Source organism: Tachypleus tridentatus, chromosome 11 (genome assembly GCF_004210375.1).
Source record: "Tachypleus tridentatus isolate NWPU-2018 chromosome 11, ASM421037v1, whole genome shotgun sequence".
Taxonomy (NCBI): domain Eukaryota; kingdom Metazoa; phylum Arthropoda; class Merostomata; order Xiphosura; family Limulidae; genus Tachypleus; species Tachypleus tridentatus.
In genome coordinates, this window is record NC_134835.1 from 30,903,734 (window position 1) to 30,920,777 (window position 17,044).

The following is a 17,044-nucleotide window of genomic DNA, read 5'->3' on the forward strand; positions in this document are numbered from 1 at the left end:
ATGTTTGAAATGTAATTAGGAATTTTTAAGAGATTAAACAAATAATATCTGAGATTTTTGAGATGCAGAATAGCTTTTTCCTAAATCATAACATGAAAATCACTTTACACTCAAACTAGTAACAAAACATGATCTATTTTTACAAACAAATACTTCATTAAAAAGTCTGATTTTTTGTGTACAAAAATTTGTAATCTGTACAAAAAATCTAACCAAATTTTGTGAAGGTAAACATAGTGCTTTGAAGTTATAATATAAATATTATATATATATATATACCAAGCCTGTTGTGAAAGGGTTAAATGCTCATTTTATTGTACAGAAAGATTTTACCTCTGTTAGAAATGTTAATAAAAATGAAATAACATCAGGTAATATGTTTGAAATGTAGGGTGCTTTTTATGTGTTTTCTACATTAACGCAAAGCTGTGCAGTAGACTGTTTACACTGTGTCTGTCATGGGGGTCAGATCCCAAGTTTTAGGCTGTCATACTTTCTTCCAAGTTACTGGGAGAATAGCTCTCAATAATTTGTAATTCATTTGCAAGTAGTAAGACCATTGGTTATGCATATGATTATATTGTGTTATTAGATTTCAAGTTACACTTTGTTAATGATATTCTGAAGGATGTAAAATGAGCATTGAGTAAAGAAAAATTACATTTTTATTACTTATAGATGTTGTCCTCCTATACCACCACCTCCATTTGGTATCCGCTACTCTTCTTGTCATGGTCATGGCCAGAATGGTCATCTTTCAGGTTTCCATAATGACAAACAACAAGCTAATGCAAAGTCTCAAGAATTGGATTGCTTTACGCCAATGCTGAATCATATACCAAATGCAGTGCTAGACAACCATTTGGATACTAAAGTAAGTTCATGTTTTACTGAATACGGCTGATTAGGAAATACAACACTGTTGTTTTCTGATGTATTAATAAATCCTCTGTGTGTCCTGATTTTCACTGAAACAGTGGTTTTCATTCTTGATGGTAGTGTGGAGTGATCTGCTCAGTTTCCAGAACAAACCACATTGTTTCATTTTTTTGTTACCTCAATGTAGTAACATGTTTTCTTATAAGCATTAAATTCAATGGTCTACTCAATGAGTGCCATTAAAATATATTCATAAAAAGCAATTTTTTCTCTTGTATCATAGGAATTCATGATAGTGGGAATCTCATCTCTTGTATCACACAAATTCATGATAATGGGAATCTGATTTGGTTACACTTTAGTAAATGCATCAAACCATGAAACTTTATTATATTTTATAGTAGCATTCATTAAGTATGTGATAACTAGAATCACAACATCTAAAGTTTGTAAACAGTAGTCAGTGAAAAGTTACTTAAACAGATAGATTTGTGCATTTATTATCTTCATAAAGAAATAAAAACAGTTGTACAGGTTTGTGTTTCATGTTGGTCATTCATAGTACTATTTGTCATATAAATATGTAGAAATTATGCATCTAAAATTCCTAATTTTATTTCAATAGTACTTCATATATTGAAAATGCTTATTATGCTGTTTCACAGTTTACTAAATATTTCAATGAATAAACAACTCATTAGGTTGTTGCATAATCCAATAAAATATTCCTAAGTGGTGTGTTTTACTCTTGGCTTATTACAAATTCATACTCCATTAATTTAAACAGGTAGATTATTATTAAAATAATAATTATGATTTTTCTGAGAATTGTATACTCAGGTTTATATTGCATTGATATCATGGACATCTAGTCTATTCTACTGATATGTTATTTAGCTGTGAGATATAATTAACATAATAATTAATTTTATTCTATCAAAATGATCCACTGGTAAATGTATTTATATTTTAATCGATGATGAAAAGTTACTAAATCATTTGGATGTTTCTTCAAGTTCCAAGATTATTTCATTTGAATGAATGTTGGGCCTAATGCTAGAGCTACACTGTTATACATTTGCCAACTTTCATAATAAACTAGTGTTAAAGCCATAATGTGTGTGTGTGTAGCTAACAAATTGATTGTAGAATTTTATTTAGATAGTGAATTGTTTTAGCACATAGCTTCACAATGAGCTGTTTGCACTTTGTTCACCATGATGGATGAAACTCCACATTTTAGTGTTGTAAGTCCGTAATCTTGTTGCTTGATCCTTTTGGGGGACATTTTATTTTGAAGTCATTCATTTTACTAACTAACAGCATGAATCTTTGATTACGCTTTTTTATTTATAAACATATTCGATTTTCAAGAGAAATTAGTACGTGAAACACCACGTGACCTGAACAACAATAACAAGTGATAGCCAACTCAGGATCTCTAACATCTATAGTCGCGAGCCGTGTGCTAGAATTTCTGTACATATTGCCTTGAAAAATCAGATATGTCTAGTTTATCTAAACAGCATTATGGAATCCTTTCAGATTAATGAGAACTTACCCTTCTTCTGATGATACAGTGAAAACGTTACACAGACAGATGTTGATTTTTATGAAGCCTTAGCAAAAATGCAATACTTTGTGAATGGAGGGCTGTTTTTATAATGATTACAGGTGTAAGTGGATTGGTGGTGAAAAATGTTGAAGATTGTGTCACACGTATAAAGATGATGGGGAAAAAAAAGAATTTTTTTTAAATGAGACTATAAGTCCTTTCAGCTGTAGGAATAGGTTACAACTTGGGCACGGTTAATTATCAAGTTACTTGTAGCGAGTGTTAGCCAGTCATAATGATCCAATACACACACATGACTACCATTTATCCAATAAGTGAAACACTTATTGTCTGTGCTATACATTGATTAGTATAAAAAAAGCTTGTGTGTTTTGGTTTCATTTAGGGTGGTTATCCTGATGATCTGAGAAGCTGTAAAATAAATGGTTGTACTCATCCATTGATGAGCAGTAGTCGTAATGTACTCCAAATACCATGGAATTCTGAAGTCCACATTACAGAAAACCCACAGGTAGTTTTAGAAGTGTGATTGTTTGTTTTCATAGTAAATCAGTGAAGATAATTTTTCATTACAAATTAATTGCAGTATGCTCTAGTAACAAATACACATCTCTAAATTAACCATTGTTAGCTCGTACTGTAGAGACTGAACACTGAAAGGCAAACAGTAGCTCTACCAGTGATTTCTAGTAGAACCATGGAAATTGTGAGTTTAAGTGGAATGCAAAGTAATCCTGGGAACCAACCTAGTGGCACACACAAAATTTAAAAGTTACATATGAGTAGAAATCCTTGACAGCTACTAGAGGTGATTCATAATAATGGAGTTTAACTGTTTTGATGAAAATAAATCGAGTTTCAGTAAAACACTCAGTTGCTGGTTACTAAAAAGGTATGTCATGTCGTAGTTACGCATTTTCCTGGGCAGGGCGAACTCTTTGACTTGCTAACTTTCTGAATTTCACTTGGCCTTCTTAATGAGAAACGTGTAGACTGTTGGTTGCTACTCAACTTGTAGTTTGAACATTACTTATTATGCTTTAAAAATTAAAGACTTTAAGTAAGTTTTTTCCATTGTCTTTTATTCATGAAGGTTTTTCGTGCACCTGTAAAGACACAAACTAAGACTTTTTATGAAATTCTCTTTGTGAGAGTATTTATGGAGCATAGGATATAGATAAGTTAGGCCTGTTTTTAGTGTTCCAAAAGTGCAAATAATAAATATCACATTATTAAAACATATTATGCAGGAAAAGTAATTGTAAAGCAAATTAATCAGACCATTATATGTTATAAAATATAAACTCATTACAAAATTAAATAATTTTAAGTTGTTAATAGTAACTTGATAAAAACTGTTTACAATAACAGAAACATTTTCTGTTTTTGTAGTGTTTCCACTTTAATTAAAATATATCCATATAATAATTTTATAGTCTCATTTTTTGTGTTTTTCTTAGTGTGTAACAGGAGCCACTGACGATTGCCTGCCAGCACCCAAGAATCGAGTTAGGTACAGGACAAGTGACAAGAAAGCGTGTGAAGGGTGGACTGAGATTGGTGATCAGTTGTCAGCTGCTCCTCCACTACTGCACGAGTGTGGTGATAACGACCAAAAACAGTCTCAGGCCAGTACACAGTCAGCAGCGGAAAGGGTTTCACACCAGTACTGTATTACTAAACCACTTTGTCAAGTTCAGGCAACTTCTTCACCCAGCCACACATCTTTATCGCCCGCTAATTTTTCTTGGGACTCTTCTGTCCAAACCTGATAGGATCAGTAAGTCTCCTTAACCAAGCCTGGTACACTTCTTCTGTTATCAGTAGAAAACTGCTGCAGAGGATTAACCAGGTTTGGTTCTTGCATCAATGGAAGCGGGTATTTTTACATACAGTTTTATATTTATGTTAGTAAAGATACACATTACACTTTATATAATGTTTTCCATTCTACCGAACATACGTATGTGAATTAACATTTTACTGAGACCGAGGAAAAAATATAATGTGTAAACCTTAGGTTTCCTGAAAACTTCCCATAATTTCGTATTATCCAGATCTTGAACAAGTGAATGGATGTCCACATGAATAAATGGACAACAGCCATTGTGGAATGAATTTCGTGAAGCATGTCTGTTGTTGGTACCTTATGTGGCTAGGAACTTGGAACTTTGAACTCATCCATCCAACACTAATACACTAGTGAAGCTGTTCCTGCATATTTTGAATGAGAACATTCCAACCACTGGGTAGTTATTACTGGAACTTGGCAGGGTTGTGACTTGAAAGGAAACTCGTGAGATCCTGACACAATGGAAATAGATCTTTGGCAAAAAAAATATCTGCACATTTTATCATTGCTGTAAAGATGTTGTGTGGTAATTGTCCTTTTAAAGAAATTAGTTTTTGTTTCTATTAAAAATCTCGTATATATATTTTCATTTCCACAATAGTTTTTCATTGCTGAATGATTTGTTTTAGTTCCTTACTCTTAAGACAACTGACTAGTGCTCATAATTTAAATAAATTTAAAACTTGGTAACTGAGCTATTCATCTCTTAAGTCATGATAAGCATATCAGGTTCTGCCACCTGGATTTCATTTTGTTTTCTTGAAAGCCCTGTATGTTAATGTATTTTGTTTTTAAGTTTCACATATTTAACAGTTAAGATATTTCAAGTTAAATTCTTCTTGTTATTTTTCTTTAACAGTTAGTTTTTTTTAAAATGGTTTTATTACATTCCTGTTACAGCTAGAGAAATCGATGGACTTTAACTGTTTTGGACAAACAATAGAACCATATAAGAGTGCCAATGTTGTTGTAGTTCAACTTTAAGGGTAGTCATCATTTCTTAACGGCACATCCATTGTACATTTATTAATGTGTCGTAGAAAAGAAGGACAACCATTTCCTTAAAAGATCTGGAGCAAATTTTTTTACTGTCTTCGTTTTGTCTTCGAGCAGTGTGCACATTATCTTATGTGTTTATTTCAAGTGACTTGACTGTATGTGATACAGAGGATTATGGGTTTATTTTCTACCTCATTTCTTCTGAAAATGTCAACCAGATAATGATTCCGTACATTTTCATTATCATAAAAGACTCGTGTGCATTCATAGCACAAGTTAAATATTCAAAAGTTGCAACATTAGCTAGTAGATACATTGGTTCTGCTTCACACATGTCATTTCTTCAAAAACAAAAGTGACTGAATTTCCTTGTTTCCAGTTTTTGAATTTATTAATAACTAAACCAGTATACATACACACACACACACACACACACACGTTAAAGACATGTATTAAAAGAAGCTAAAAACTGAGACAAAAATTGCTATGCAACAGCTTAGTTATGTACAACCATCACATAACTCCACACTTTATCCATACAATATCTTACACATTATGTATCTTGAAAAATATGTTGAATCACTTTTGTTACAAAGGTGTAGAATAGACTGTACTTCCTTAATATTTGACACTACAATTCCATGAGTCTAGTTCTTGTTTTGTTTATTGCCCTTCACCTTTTTCAGAATGATAGAACTGTTTGAAACCTAATATCATTCAACCACCACATTACCTTCAGTGCCTTCTCAGCAAGAATTTGGAGAAAGTTCCACCATTGTTAGCTAAGCATAATTTTTCTTGATTTTAGTGATTTAAAAATGCACATATTGGTGTGTTATATCACAAAGAAAATAATATATATATATACACACAGGAGGAAGTGTACAAATGCTACCAAAACAAGTAATCTGATGTTAAGACAGCTGCAAGTTAATGATAGTTGATATGGTGGGTTCATTATTGATTCTTGCTCTCTAAACTCCAGCACAGTGAGTGTTGAGGGGACCGAAGAATTTCTACCTACTGCCTCTGAAAGGTTAGCTGTATTTAAGCATCAGTAAAGCATTTTCTCCTACCTCATTATACTTTTACTGTGGTGCATACTTGGAGGGCTCCAACTCAGGGAGTCATTTCGTACAGTAGTCCCTCTAAGATGTTCCCTCATTTTGTGTAAATGAACATAATACTTTATTATAATTTGTATTTTTGTATGGGACACCTGAAAAAAATTACACTTGTATTCTTTCTGTTACAGGATTACAGCATGAATCTATTGAGATGTATCAGTATATTTGGATTGAATAGATATGGTGGTACTGTTAGCATAGGAGAACATTATATAGATATGGTACTTTTAGTTTAGGCAGAATGTTTATTTTAGTTAATCTGTGTTAGTAGTTGATTTGCCAAAGTTTAGAAGTCAGTAGTTTGACAGCTACAATGGTGAAAAAATAAAAAAATTAAATGAAAACAAAATTGTCTGATATCCTGGAATGTGTTTAGGGTGAAATAAGCAATAGTAAAACAATATTAACTTGAATTCCAATTACAAAGAAATTGTAAAACATTCAAATTCTTGTGAGAAATAAAACTTATTAGTTAAAATAGCAGATTCAGAAGGAGGGATATAGTTAAAACCAAGGTACAAACCTCTAGATCAGCAGAAACACCAGATGGAAAAGTTCATATTTTAGAATTCTGACATCCAAACTGCCTGCCAAGCCACATGAAATTTTTTCTTTAAGTTAGTATTATTTTTATAATAACAGTAGATGGCATAGTCACTGAACCTTTTAAACTAGGACTTGTTCTGTTTGACACATCCAAACTTAAGGTATTCCCTGATGTTTTGTTCCATCAAAACAAATAGTTTTACAATTAGTTTTTATTATTATTAATAGGTTGCACATAAAAAATAAAGTGCAGTAAGACTTTAATATTTCTTTTAATTGCTAATGGAAACAGTGTGTACAGATGATGAAAGTTTTTGATTCTGTAAAACATTTTTGTAAGTAGATTTAAATCATCAATTTTTGGCTTTTACAATATAAAAACTATTAGTGGATTTAGAGACAAAACTAATAAGGTTTGTGGACAAAAGCTGATACCACGAAAGTACAAAGCAAATATTTTAAAAAAGGTTATTTTGACTTCTGTGACTTAAAAATGGACATAGTTTGAGTGATGTCAGTTATTTAGTTTGAATGCAGTTTCATTCCACTGTCACTGAAAATACGGTTACAGCATTTAAGAGTGTCTAAAGTATTTTATTAACCATTTAACTTTGTGCTTCTAATGTATCAACCTTTAATATTAATGTGTAATTCTTATTCTGCAATAAAATCTCTTAAAATAATAACAAATATGTTAAACACACATTATGTAACCTGTAAAAAAATTTTAAATTATTATTTAAGTTCCAATTACTTTTGTGCTTAAGAACTAATCATAAATTATTCCCGTGCACGTGACCTACTCCTGCTAAGAAAAAGAGTGCAATGGCTATTTTACTAAGAGTATCCCACATTGGTCATTCACGTGTGTGTTTTCACAATATTCAATAATTTTTCTTTCTTTCACTCACGTAAAGTAACCCTCCCATTTTGTGTTGTATCAAACTAACATAAATGTATGCATATTTTTTTTGCAAATACAAATAAATGGATGCATTGAAATACTAAATAACCATTGCCAAGAAAAGGTTTAAAATGAAACATATATACATATATATTAAATAAATTTTGATAATAATTATTTGACAGCTTATGGCTATTCATGATTAATACGCATGTACTGACAGTGCATTTTTCATATGCTGAAAACTTTGAATTCACTGAAGTTTTGTGGATAATGATATAAAATTAGTGGTAAAAACTTGGTACTAGCTCACAAATGAAGTGTAACTTTTTCTGGTGCCTCATCTTGAGGACCATTATTTAAGGATTGAATATATGTGTACGTACACAAGTGTTGTGCTTCGTGTTGTAATTTAGACATCTGTCTTTTTTAATTCAAAGGCAGCACGATGTTTCATTATTGTTGTTCGAAGAAGAGTTGCACGTCTTGTGTAATGCTCATAGGAAAAGCCCCAATGTGGAGGCTGTAGCAGTGTTCCCTTCTTTATGTAAACCACTGAAGGTACTACTTACCTGTTATTGCTAACCCAGAGTAGTGGTATATATATATGGAGTGAATCACTGTGTATGTGCAGAGATTGGTCGTCTTTAAGAAGAGTTGTGTTTTTAGAAAGTCTTTAATTGTCTTTGTTTATTGTGTCCTATGTTACCTTCTGTCTAGAAAACGGGTTTGAGGTACTGTGGCTGCATTGTACTTGCTTGTAAACCTGTGAATGAAAGCCATTCACTTCCACTTTGGCATTTGTTCTTTGTTAAAAATATTATGAAGCACAAGAGATTTTTGGCTTACTATAAGACATAAAAAGTAGTAGATTGTTTGGAAGCAAATACGTAGTTTTACAGTCCTAAGTTCGTAAGTTATGTTCATTTTAAACATTTTCTGTTAGAGAGTTTATATACAACATACTATATCAGTTATATAACAGTAATTCAGAGATACGTGGTACAATAAAAAGTTTTTCTTTATTGTTTTTTCCCTCATCCTGACTGTAGTTATTGGGAAATTTTGTCTGCAGAAAAGTACAGAGATGTAAAAATATGATAGTGTGTACATAGCTTGCTGTGTAAATATATATACTATGTGTATGCAATTTTTGTGTGTAACTAATGTTTATGGTAAAAAACTCTTTGTATTTAAAAATTGACCCTTTTACATATTTTTTTTTAATTTTTTGTGTTATGCTGATATGTTAACCACATCATTTAGTTAAGAGTAGATGTACAGTATGTCAATAATAGTATTTTAATCATATTGGTAGATATATTTTATGAGTATATTTTAACAAAACTTTATAAAAACTTTAAAATTTGGTTTCACTGATGTTCGACTAATGAAGTAAGAAGAGATCTGAGTTTCAATCATATCACTTATCACTTACTAATGTATTTTTGTCAATGTTCAGATAGTAGAGTTGGTTCTAAGTCGGCTACATCTTTCTTTCATGTAACCTGTTGTAAAAAGGCATAGGGTATCAGTAAATTGAAATAGAACATTAATCTAATAGATTTTTGTTTTTCATTTGGGTAATTATAGTATAAATTTACTATACTTTTCTCTGATAACCTATTTTCAGAGAAATTAAAGCTTTGAAACTTTAAGCTAGCAAAATAATTTAAATGCTGTAGTTAGTCGTTTTTTAAGCTTGCACTAATTTTTCATCATTGTCTATTTGAGAAGATTTAAAGATCTTAAAAACAAAGTAAAAAATTATTAAAATATTTCTAGTTGAATAGACTGAATTGAACACACTTTCCCTGAATTATTTTTAGAGAGATTTTCTAAGATATTAAGAAAAATAAGAAAACTATTTGAATGTTTTATTTTGCATAAATAAAATGAATAATTCACTTATTCCTAATTGTCTATTTTTAGAAGAACCAAAGGTAGCTGATAATTAAGCTTAAAAGCTAGCTGAAAGAATTTCACTGGAACACACTAAATTCTAAGAAAGCTACACTTATCTTTAATAATGTTTTAAGAGAACCTAAAGTATCTGAAAATTACAATACAGAACTAATTTGGAGGAACACAGTAAATTTGGGGGTGGTCACACCATTTCTCAATGAATTGATTTAAATTATAAAAAGAGTTTGAAAACTATCATAAAAGTTTTCAGAAGTGAATAAGAGCAAGTTTTTAGTGTTGTTGAAATTTCTAGGCAGTTTTAATCTTGTAGATAATTCTTCTATATGTCTTATTGTTGAAGAGTGTTTCAGAGTTGGAAGAGTTCTAAACAAGGCCACTATGCATCATGCTAACAAATTTACATGAATGTTTCTTGATTTTTCCCGGAGACATAAGCATTTGCTGGTATCTAATTGGATACAGTAGTAATAGTAGAATTTAAAAGAATGACACTGAAAATATTGGCTGCCATATATATTGTATGTTTAGTAAAATATGCAGTTTTGTTGTTGTTATATTTTTGTTGTTGTTTGTTTTTCAATGGGTGTTTCATTCATGTGAGTTGTAGGACTTTAATGGCATTATGTGAAAACGCAAATAGTAAGCAAAAAAACCAGATCATCAGGTATTCTTTGATGTAGTCCATCATTCCATAAATTTAGATAAAATATAACAATGACTTATTTTATTCATTAAGTTTTTAGCCACAATATTTCCAGTACAATTTTAAATTTTTTGTGTCCATGGTCATTTTGTTTGACTTCAGACTTTTAAAATTAATTTATCAGTTATACGTTAATTTCGAAGGTATCCATCCGTTGTACTGTGTTATGTGGTCAGATTTCACTATTAAGTTTTAAGCTACCTCAGTATATTATTATCGTTCAGGAAAAATAAAACTTCAGTATCACTGCCATTTGCCAGGAGGTTTTGCGTTTTAAATTACCAGAAGTACCAATGATTGGCTGTCATTTCTGTCTTTCAAAGATTTTTCAGAATACAGTTTGTAACAATTGAAATTGTTTGTACTTAAATATCTTCATTTTGAAATTCTAGCTGTATAAATGCTTTTCTCCTGACCTCGGCAAGTGGCTAACCTGTACGTTTTCCTAGTTTACAGCTGTACAAGTTAAGGTGAAGTGGTTATTTTTCTACCATTTCTTAAAGGTTTAAATTAAAACCTAGTTTGAAGTCTCATAGTTCTTGAGTAGAGGAACTGTGAACGTTTTATAAAATACATATAAAACTGTATATTTCAAACTTGTGAACATCTTTAATCAATAAAAGTTTCAAGTCTTATGTGACTGCTAGTTTTTATTATTAGTGCATGTTTTGACCTTAAATGATTTACAGTAAAGAGCATACAACAAATAATCTTTTAGGATTTTGCTGTTTGTTTTACACTGACAGATAAGGTACTGCAAGTAAATTATTTACAAATTTATGATAATTATTGAACAGATAAAAATACTGTGCATCCATTTGCATCATATCTCCTAAATTCAATGAAACATTGGATTCGGCCTTTTGTGCTGGTTAAAACTTGGCTCTGTTCAAATTACCGAATGTTAGCTCACAAAGCTCAGACTAGCAATGACTCATGAAATTGTTAAATTCACTAACAGACCTTGTGAGTATAATCTGATATTTAGCTAATTGCAAATTCTTTCATAATTATTAACAGTTTGCACATTTATATATACATTATATTTATACAACTTCCAAGAAAGTTCTTCATTATCTTAATTATAAGTTATACAAATTCAAATTATTCACATAGAATATTGTCTCATTATATTGTAACTGGGTGACTTCGGATTCTTAGTAGTAAATGCATGACATTTACAAAGGTTTCTCTGCTCTAAGTGGTTTATTATCTGTAGTCTTGTTCATTTCTTCATTATTCTCAGGAAAACCAAATAAAAGGTTCAATGGTGATTTAAAATATTGACCCAAACATGAGGGATGTTGCTATTCTGTTGGTCATTAGTACAAATTAAAAGTATTATCCCTTTATGTCCACTTTGCACTTTATATATGTGTGTGTATATATACATCAGTCTGGTGTAACACTGTATAATTATGTTATTCTTCTGTTTGTTTTGAAGAAGAGTGCAGATGTTGGTGTTATTATTCTCAAGGTCTCATGCAGTTAAGTGCATGGATTCCACATTATTTCCTGCAGGATAATAAAGCATCGTGGATTTTCCGTATCTTTTGAAAAACTTCCATACAATATTCCATCATCTTGGTTTGGATTAACACCATAATAATGTTGTTTTTTTGTCTGTCAGTGAAGTAAAATAATGAACCAAAGATGATGACATCTATACCGTTAAGCTTTTCTCTTCTAACCTTATTTCATAACATGGGTCTCGTATCAATCCTCTCTTCTGACTAACCTTATTTCATAACATGGGTCTCGTATCAACCCTCTCTTCTGACTAACCTTATTTCATAACATGGGTCTCGTATCAACCCACAGTAAAAGTATTTCACCTTTTTTTCTTAAAGCACCGAAGGATTCAGCTTTTAAAAAAATAACACTTTAATAACAGTAAGTGTTTCGTAGGATCAGTCAGTGGTCATTGAAACTTCAACTGTCTTCTTTTTTTTGCATTTTTCTACAAGTTATTATTGTATACTTTAATTGATTGCTAATAATATAATCTGTTATTTTGCTAGGATATTTCTCTTCACTCTTTCATTTGTGACACAAATTGGAAACCTCTGAACCAGATCAAATACATTATCTGCATAAGTGAGCACAAGGAAACTCAATAGTTCTATATGATGTAGCACATCCTTGTCTTACATTAAAGACCCTGCATCATGCCAAGAAGGATTTTATTATTAAGCCAAAAGTGGCCCAGTAGTTATTGGTTAATATACTATACTGTAAATCAGTGGTTATAATCACATTACCACCAAAGCAAAAATCACTCTCTGTGCTTCAGGGTCATGGGTGTGTTGATAAAAGTGCTCAAATCCAAGTATTTTATTGGAGTGGTCTATGAATTGGTGATGGGTGCTGTTGGTAAATTGTCTTCCCTCTAGCTTGTCAGTTCAACATTTAGGCTGGACATGTAGCTTTGCAAGTATTTGAAATTGTTTGTTTTGTTTTGTTTTCGTAGAAAGCTGTGAATAACAAATAAAACAAGACATTCGATTTTTATAAAGAAACTAAGAACTACCATAAGGAATATTGTTTCTTAGACATCAGAGGTACACACAATAAAATATTAATGTAATAAACTTCTGTATTTTCAAGTCAAACCGGCCCCTCTAGAGTAACAAAAAGGTCTGCTAAATATGTTTCCCAGAGGCTCAGTGATAATTTATCAGGTTTATGGTACTAAAAATGTGTTTCAATACATATAGCTCATTACCTAGCTTATGTAGTTAATAATAACCAGTTGTTAAATAATAGATCATCTGAGTGTGTGTGTGTTTTGTGTGTTTTTCTTATAACAAAGCCACAAAGGGCTATCTGCTCAGCCCACCAAGGGGAATCGAACCCCTGGATCATCTGAGACACATCACAAAGTGATTCTGAGTAACTGAATTTACAAAAAGGAAATTGGACACAATTGTACAAAAATACAAGGAACACTCTTTATACTATTAATATGCACATATACTGTATATTTATTTAATTTTGGAAGATCAACAGTTGTTTTTATTTGATGTAGATTACAATATCTTCTGACTTTCATGTCTGAGATGCTACTCCAAACTTTAATTAGTTAACTGGATATTTCCACTTGAAAATAAGGGATATTATAATCTCGTCATTTAACCTACCATTGGAAGATATTGTTATCCATACGCACAGTGCAACTTAATACTATACATCACAAGGACCAGGTGTAACCTGAAGGGATTGACGAAGATCAAAGGTAACTACAGCGAAAGTAATTTAATGACTTTCTTGACTACGTGTTAGGCCTGGCATGGCCTAGCGCGTTAAGGCGTGCGCTTCGTAATCTGAGGGTCGCGGATTTGCGCCCGAGTCGCGCCAAACATGCTCGCCCTCCCAACCGTGGGGGCGTTATAATGTTACGGTCAATCCCACTATTCGTTGGTAAAAGAGTAGCCCAAGAGTTGGCGGTGGATGGTGATGACTAGCTGCCTTCCCTCTAGTCTTACACTGCTAAATTAGGGACGGCTAGCACAGATAGCCCTCGAGTAGCTTTGTGCGAAATTCAAAAACAAACAAACTACGTGTTAAGTGAAAAGTACGTTTATATAATAATAAATTTTGAAAATTTATAAATTAACACAAAAATGCATTGTATGCCTACATTCTACGAATCATAATGTAGAAAAACTTGTATTTTTTATTATTTGAAACTAAAGATGCAAAAGTCAAAATCTTACTTTTATGATGTTTCAAGTAATTTAATTTTGTGCGCAATGCTCGCTCGTTTTAACCCTCTGTTGTTAACTTAATTTGAAAACTTATTGTAGAAAAGAATTTTCCAACACTTAAAAAACAGCATAACTAGTACCATATTGTCACTACATTAGAGTTTGTTTGATTTTTATGTGTAGTTCTTTCCTCATCAGTGTGTGTTTTCTTATAGCAAAGCCATATCGGACGATCTGCTGAGCCCACAGAGGGGAATCGAACCCCTGATTTTATCGGGGGCTCTTCATCAGTGAAAAACCATATCACTCTTTGGATATCTGACATACCTTCACAATTAATTATTGATATTTTTGCGATGGGAAAAAATATTCTGCTAAATAATAACAGATTATTAATTTTTGGAATATATCATATATTAACCGAATACTTAAAAGTATTTTAAGTTTTTATTAGGGAGTAAAAACTACATTTGAAAACCAAACCAACTGTTTACACTCCATTACCATATATTTTGTTTATTTACTATTTATTTATTTATTTATTTTCTAAGTTGTACTGATGAGCTATACATTGAGCAAAACTGTTTTGTTGCAACAAAATGAAAGAATCAAAGAACAGATGAGGGTTATGTGTCATGTTTTCTTCACGGTAATCCGAGGGCCACTGTTTCGAATCCCGGTCGCACCAAACATGCTCACCCTTTCAGCCGTGGGGGAGTTATAATGTGACGGTCAATCCTACTCTTCGTTGGTAAAAGAGTAGCCCTAGAGTTAGCAGTGGGTGGTGATAACTAGCTGCCTTCCCTCTAGTCTTACATTACTAAATTAGGGACGGTTAACGCAGATAGCCCTAGAGTAGCTTTGCGCGAAATTCAAACCAAACCAATCCTTTTTTAAAATAAAGTTATTAATATATCCACAGTTGCAATAAAAGTTACTAAATCAAAATATTACATTAAAATGTTTGTTCAACACACATGAAGTCAGCTTGCAAAATTATGATATTTAAACTTTAGTTCATATAAAATTGCCCTGGCATCTAAATTAAGTAAAATATAGCTTGCAAAACTTTTCCATTTCTTAATCATGAAGACCCTTTAAATGAAGGACTATACTAAGCTCTTCATTCAATAAGATTATATTCTTTTGTTTTCCTCCCTTTTTCCAAGGCCCATGGTAAACAAACGAGATGACTTCTGGTCCTTTGTTCTGTCAGTGGGAGAATTCGCTTTATCCTTGATGATTCTCTGGAAGTGGTCTCGACAGAGACCCTAGTCTCTTTAGTAGGTCGAGTTCCTGCTGAAAAATTATTTTCTGGAGTAATCCAGTTGGCCATTCTCTCATTGATGTACTTCCAAAGAAAAAGATGATGAATGACCTTTGGCTTAGATCGTCTTCCCTTCTAGATTCTTTAATTCATTTCAACACAACATATGACTCTTCAAAACACTTACTTTAGAGGTTTTACTTTCTTCTCACTGGAATTATTCCGCCATACTATGAGGTTTCACTTCTTCTTACTGGAATTATTCCGCCATACTATGAGGTTTCACTTCCTTCTTACTGGTATTATTCCGCCATACTATGAGGTTTCACTTCCTTCTTACTGGCATTATTCCGCCATACTATGAGGTTTCACTTCCTTCTCACTGGTATTATTCCGCCATACTATGAGGTTTCACTTCCTTCTCACTGGTATTATTCCGCCATACTATGCGATCTTGATAAAAGTTATTAACATCATGGTGATTATTCTTTCTGTCACAAGTTGATTTACGTTTATTAAAACGTAATGATGATGAATGTTGCAAAACTTTAGAGTTTTGCATAGAGATAGATTAATGTAAGATAGTTTTCTTCTATTATTCAGCATTAGTCCACTAATTTCTAGTGGAGCATTTCAAGCTAAAGACTGACCTACGTCCAGTTAGTTCTTGTATTTATTATGCCTGATTAGCTCTTTTTTATTTTTCAACTTGGTTGGACTCGAATGCTTATCCTTAGGCTATTGTCTTCTCTGATTAATAACAGCTGTTGATTCCTTACAGCACCATCTATAATGACCATATTTCCCAAATTTATGAAGTTCCCTCTTTCTGGTATTATCTGAAACGAGTTATTATGATTTATAGGTTTTAGTACACTGTTTATTACAATATTTCCTTTCAAGTTCACTTTAAACACCTATTTCTTGTGATTGATTCTCTTCCTCCTGAGCCTGACATGGCCATCGATTAAGGTGCTCGACTCGTAATCCGAGGGTCGCAGGTTCGAGCTCCTGTCCCATTAAAACATGTTCGCCCTTTCAGCCGTGATAGCATTATAACGCTGCCAGTTCATTTCACAATTTATTGGTAAAAGTGTAGTCTAAGAGCTGATGACCAACTGCCTTTCTTCTAGACTTGCACTGTTAAGTGAGAAATGACTTGCAAAGATAGTCCTTGTGTAACTTTGCACGAAATTCAAAATAAATTAAGCCTGCATTCTACTTAACTAGTTGTCTAATTGATCCCTCAAGTTGTTCGAGAATATCATGTGTGTGTGTATATGTTTTCTTATAGCAAAGCCACATGGGACTGTCTGCTGAGCCCACCGAGGGGAATCGAACCCCTGATTTTAACGTTGTAAATCCATAGACTTACCGCTGTACTACCGGGAGGCAAGGATATCATCAAGAGCAGTTGATGTTTAGCCTCTACAGGACATGATATTCCTTTATCTTCGAAATGGTGTTTTTGGCTGTTTATCTGTGACATTAATGGGTTGTTAACTACAAAAATTAATTTAAAGATGCACGTCTGCTTTGGTTTCGCCAAATCTCATCT

At 32.3% G+C, this 17,044-nt stretch overlaps 1 protein-coding gene across 2 annotated transcripts in view; it reads left to right on the forward strand.

Annotated features, from left to right (window-relative positions):
- LOC143231861 (protogenin-like) overlaps window positions 1-11,145 on the forward strand; it is a 103,221-nt gene extending 92,076 nt beyond the window's left edge. Inside the window, exons 20-22 of one of the 2 annotated variants that reach the window (XM_076466600.1) lie at window positions 679-874; window positions 2,841-2,966; window positions 3,916-11,145. In XM_076466600.1, the coding sequence (XP_076322715.1) occupies window positions 679-874; window positions 2,841-2,966; window positions 3,916-4,227 (634 nt within the window). In that variant the 3' untranslated portion in view covers window positions 4,228-11,145. The remainder of the gene's footprint in view (window positions 1-678; window positions 875-2,840; window positions 2,967-3,915) is intronic. The other variant, XM_076466601.1, reaches the window with a different exon arrangement.
- Window positions 11,146-17,044: the final 5,899 nt, after the last annotated feature.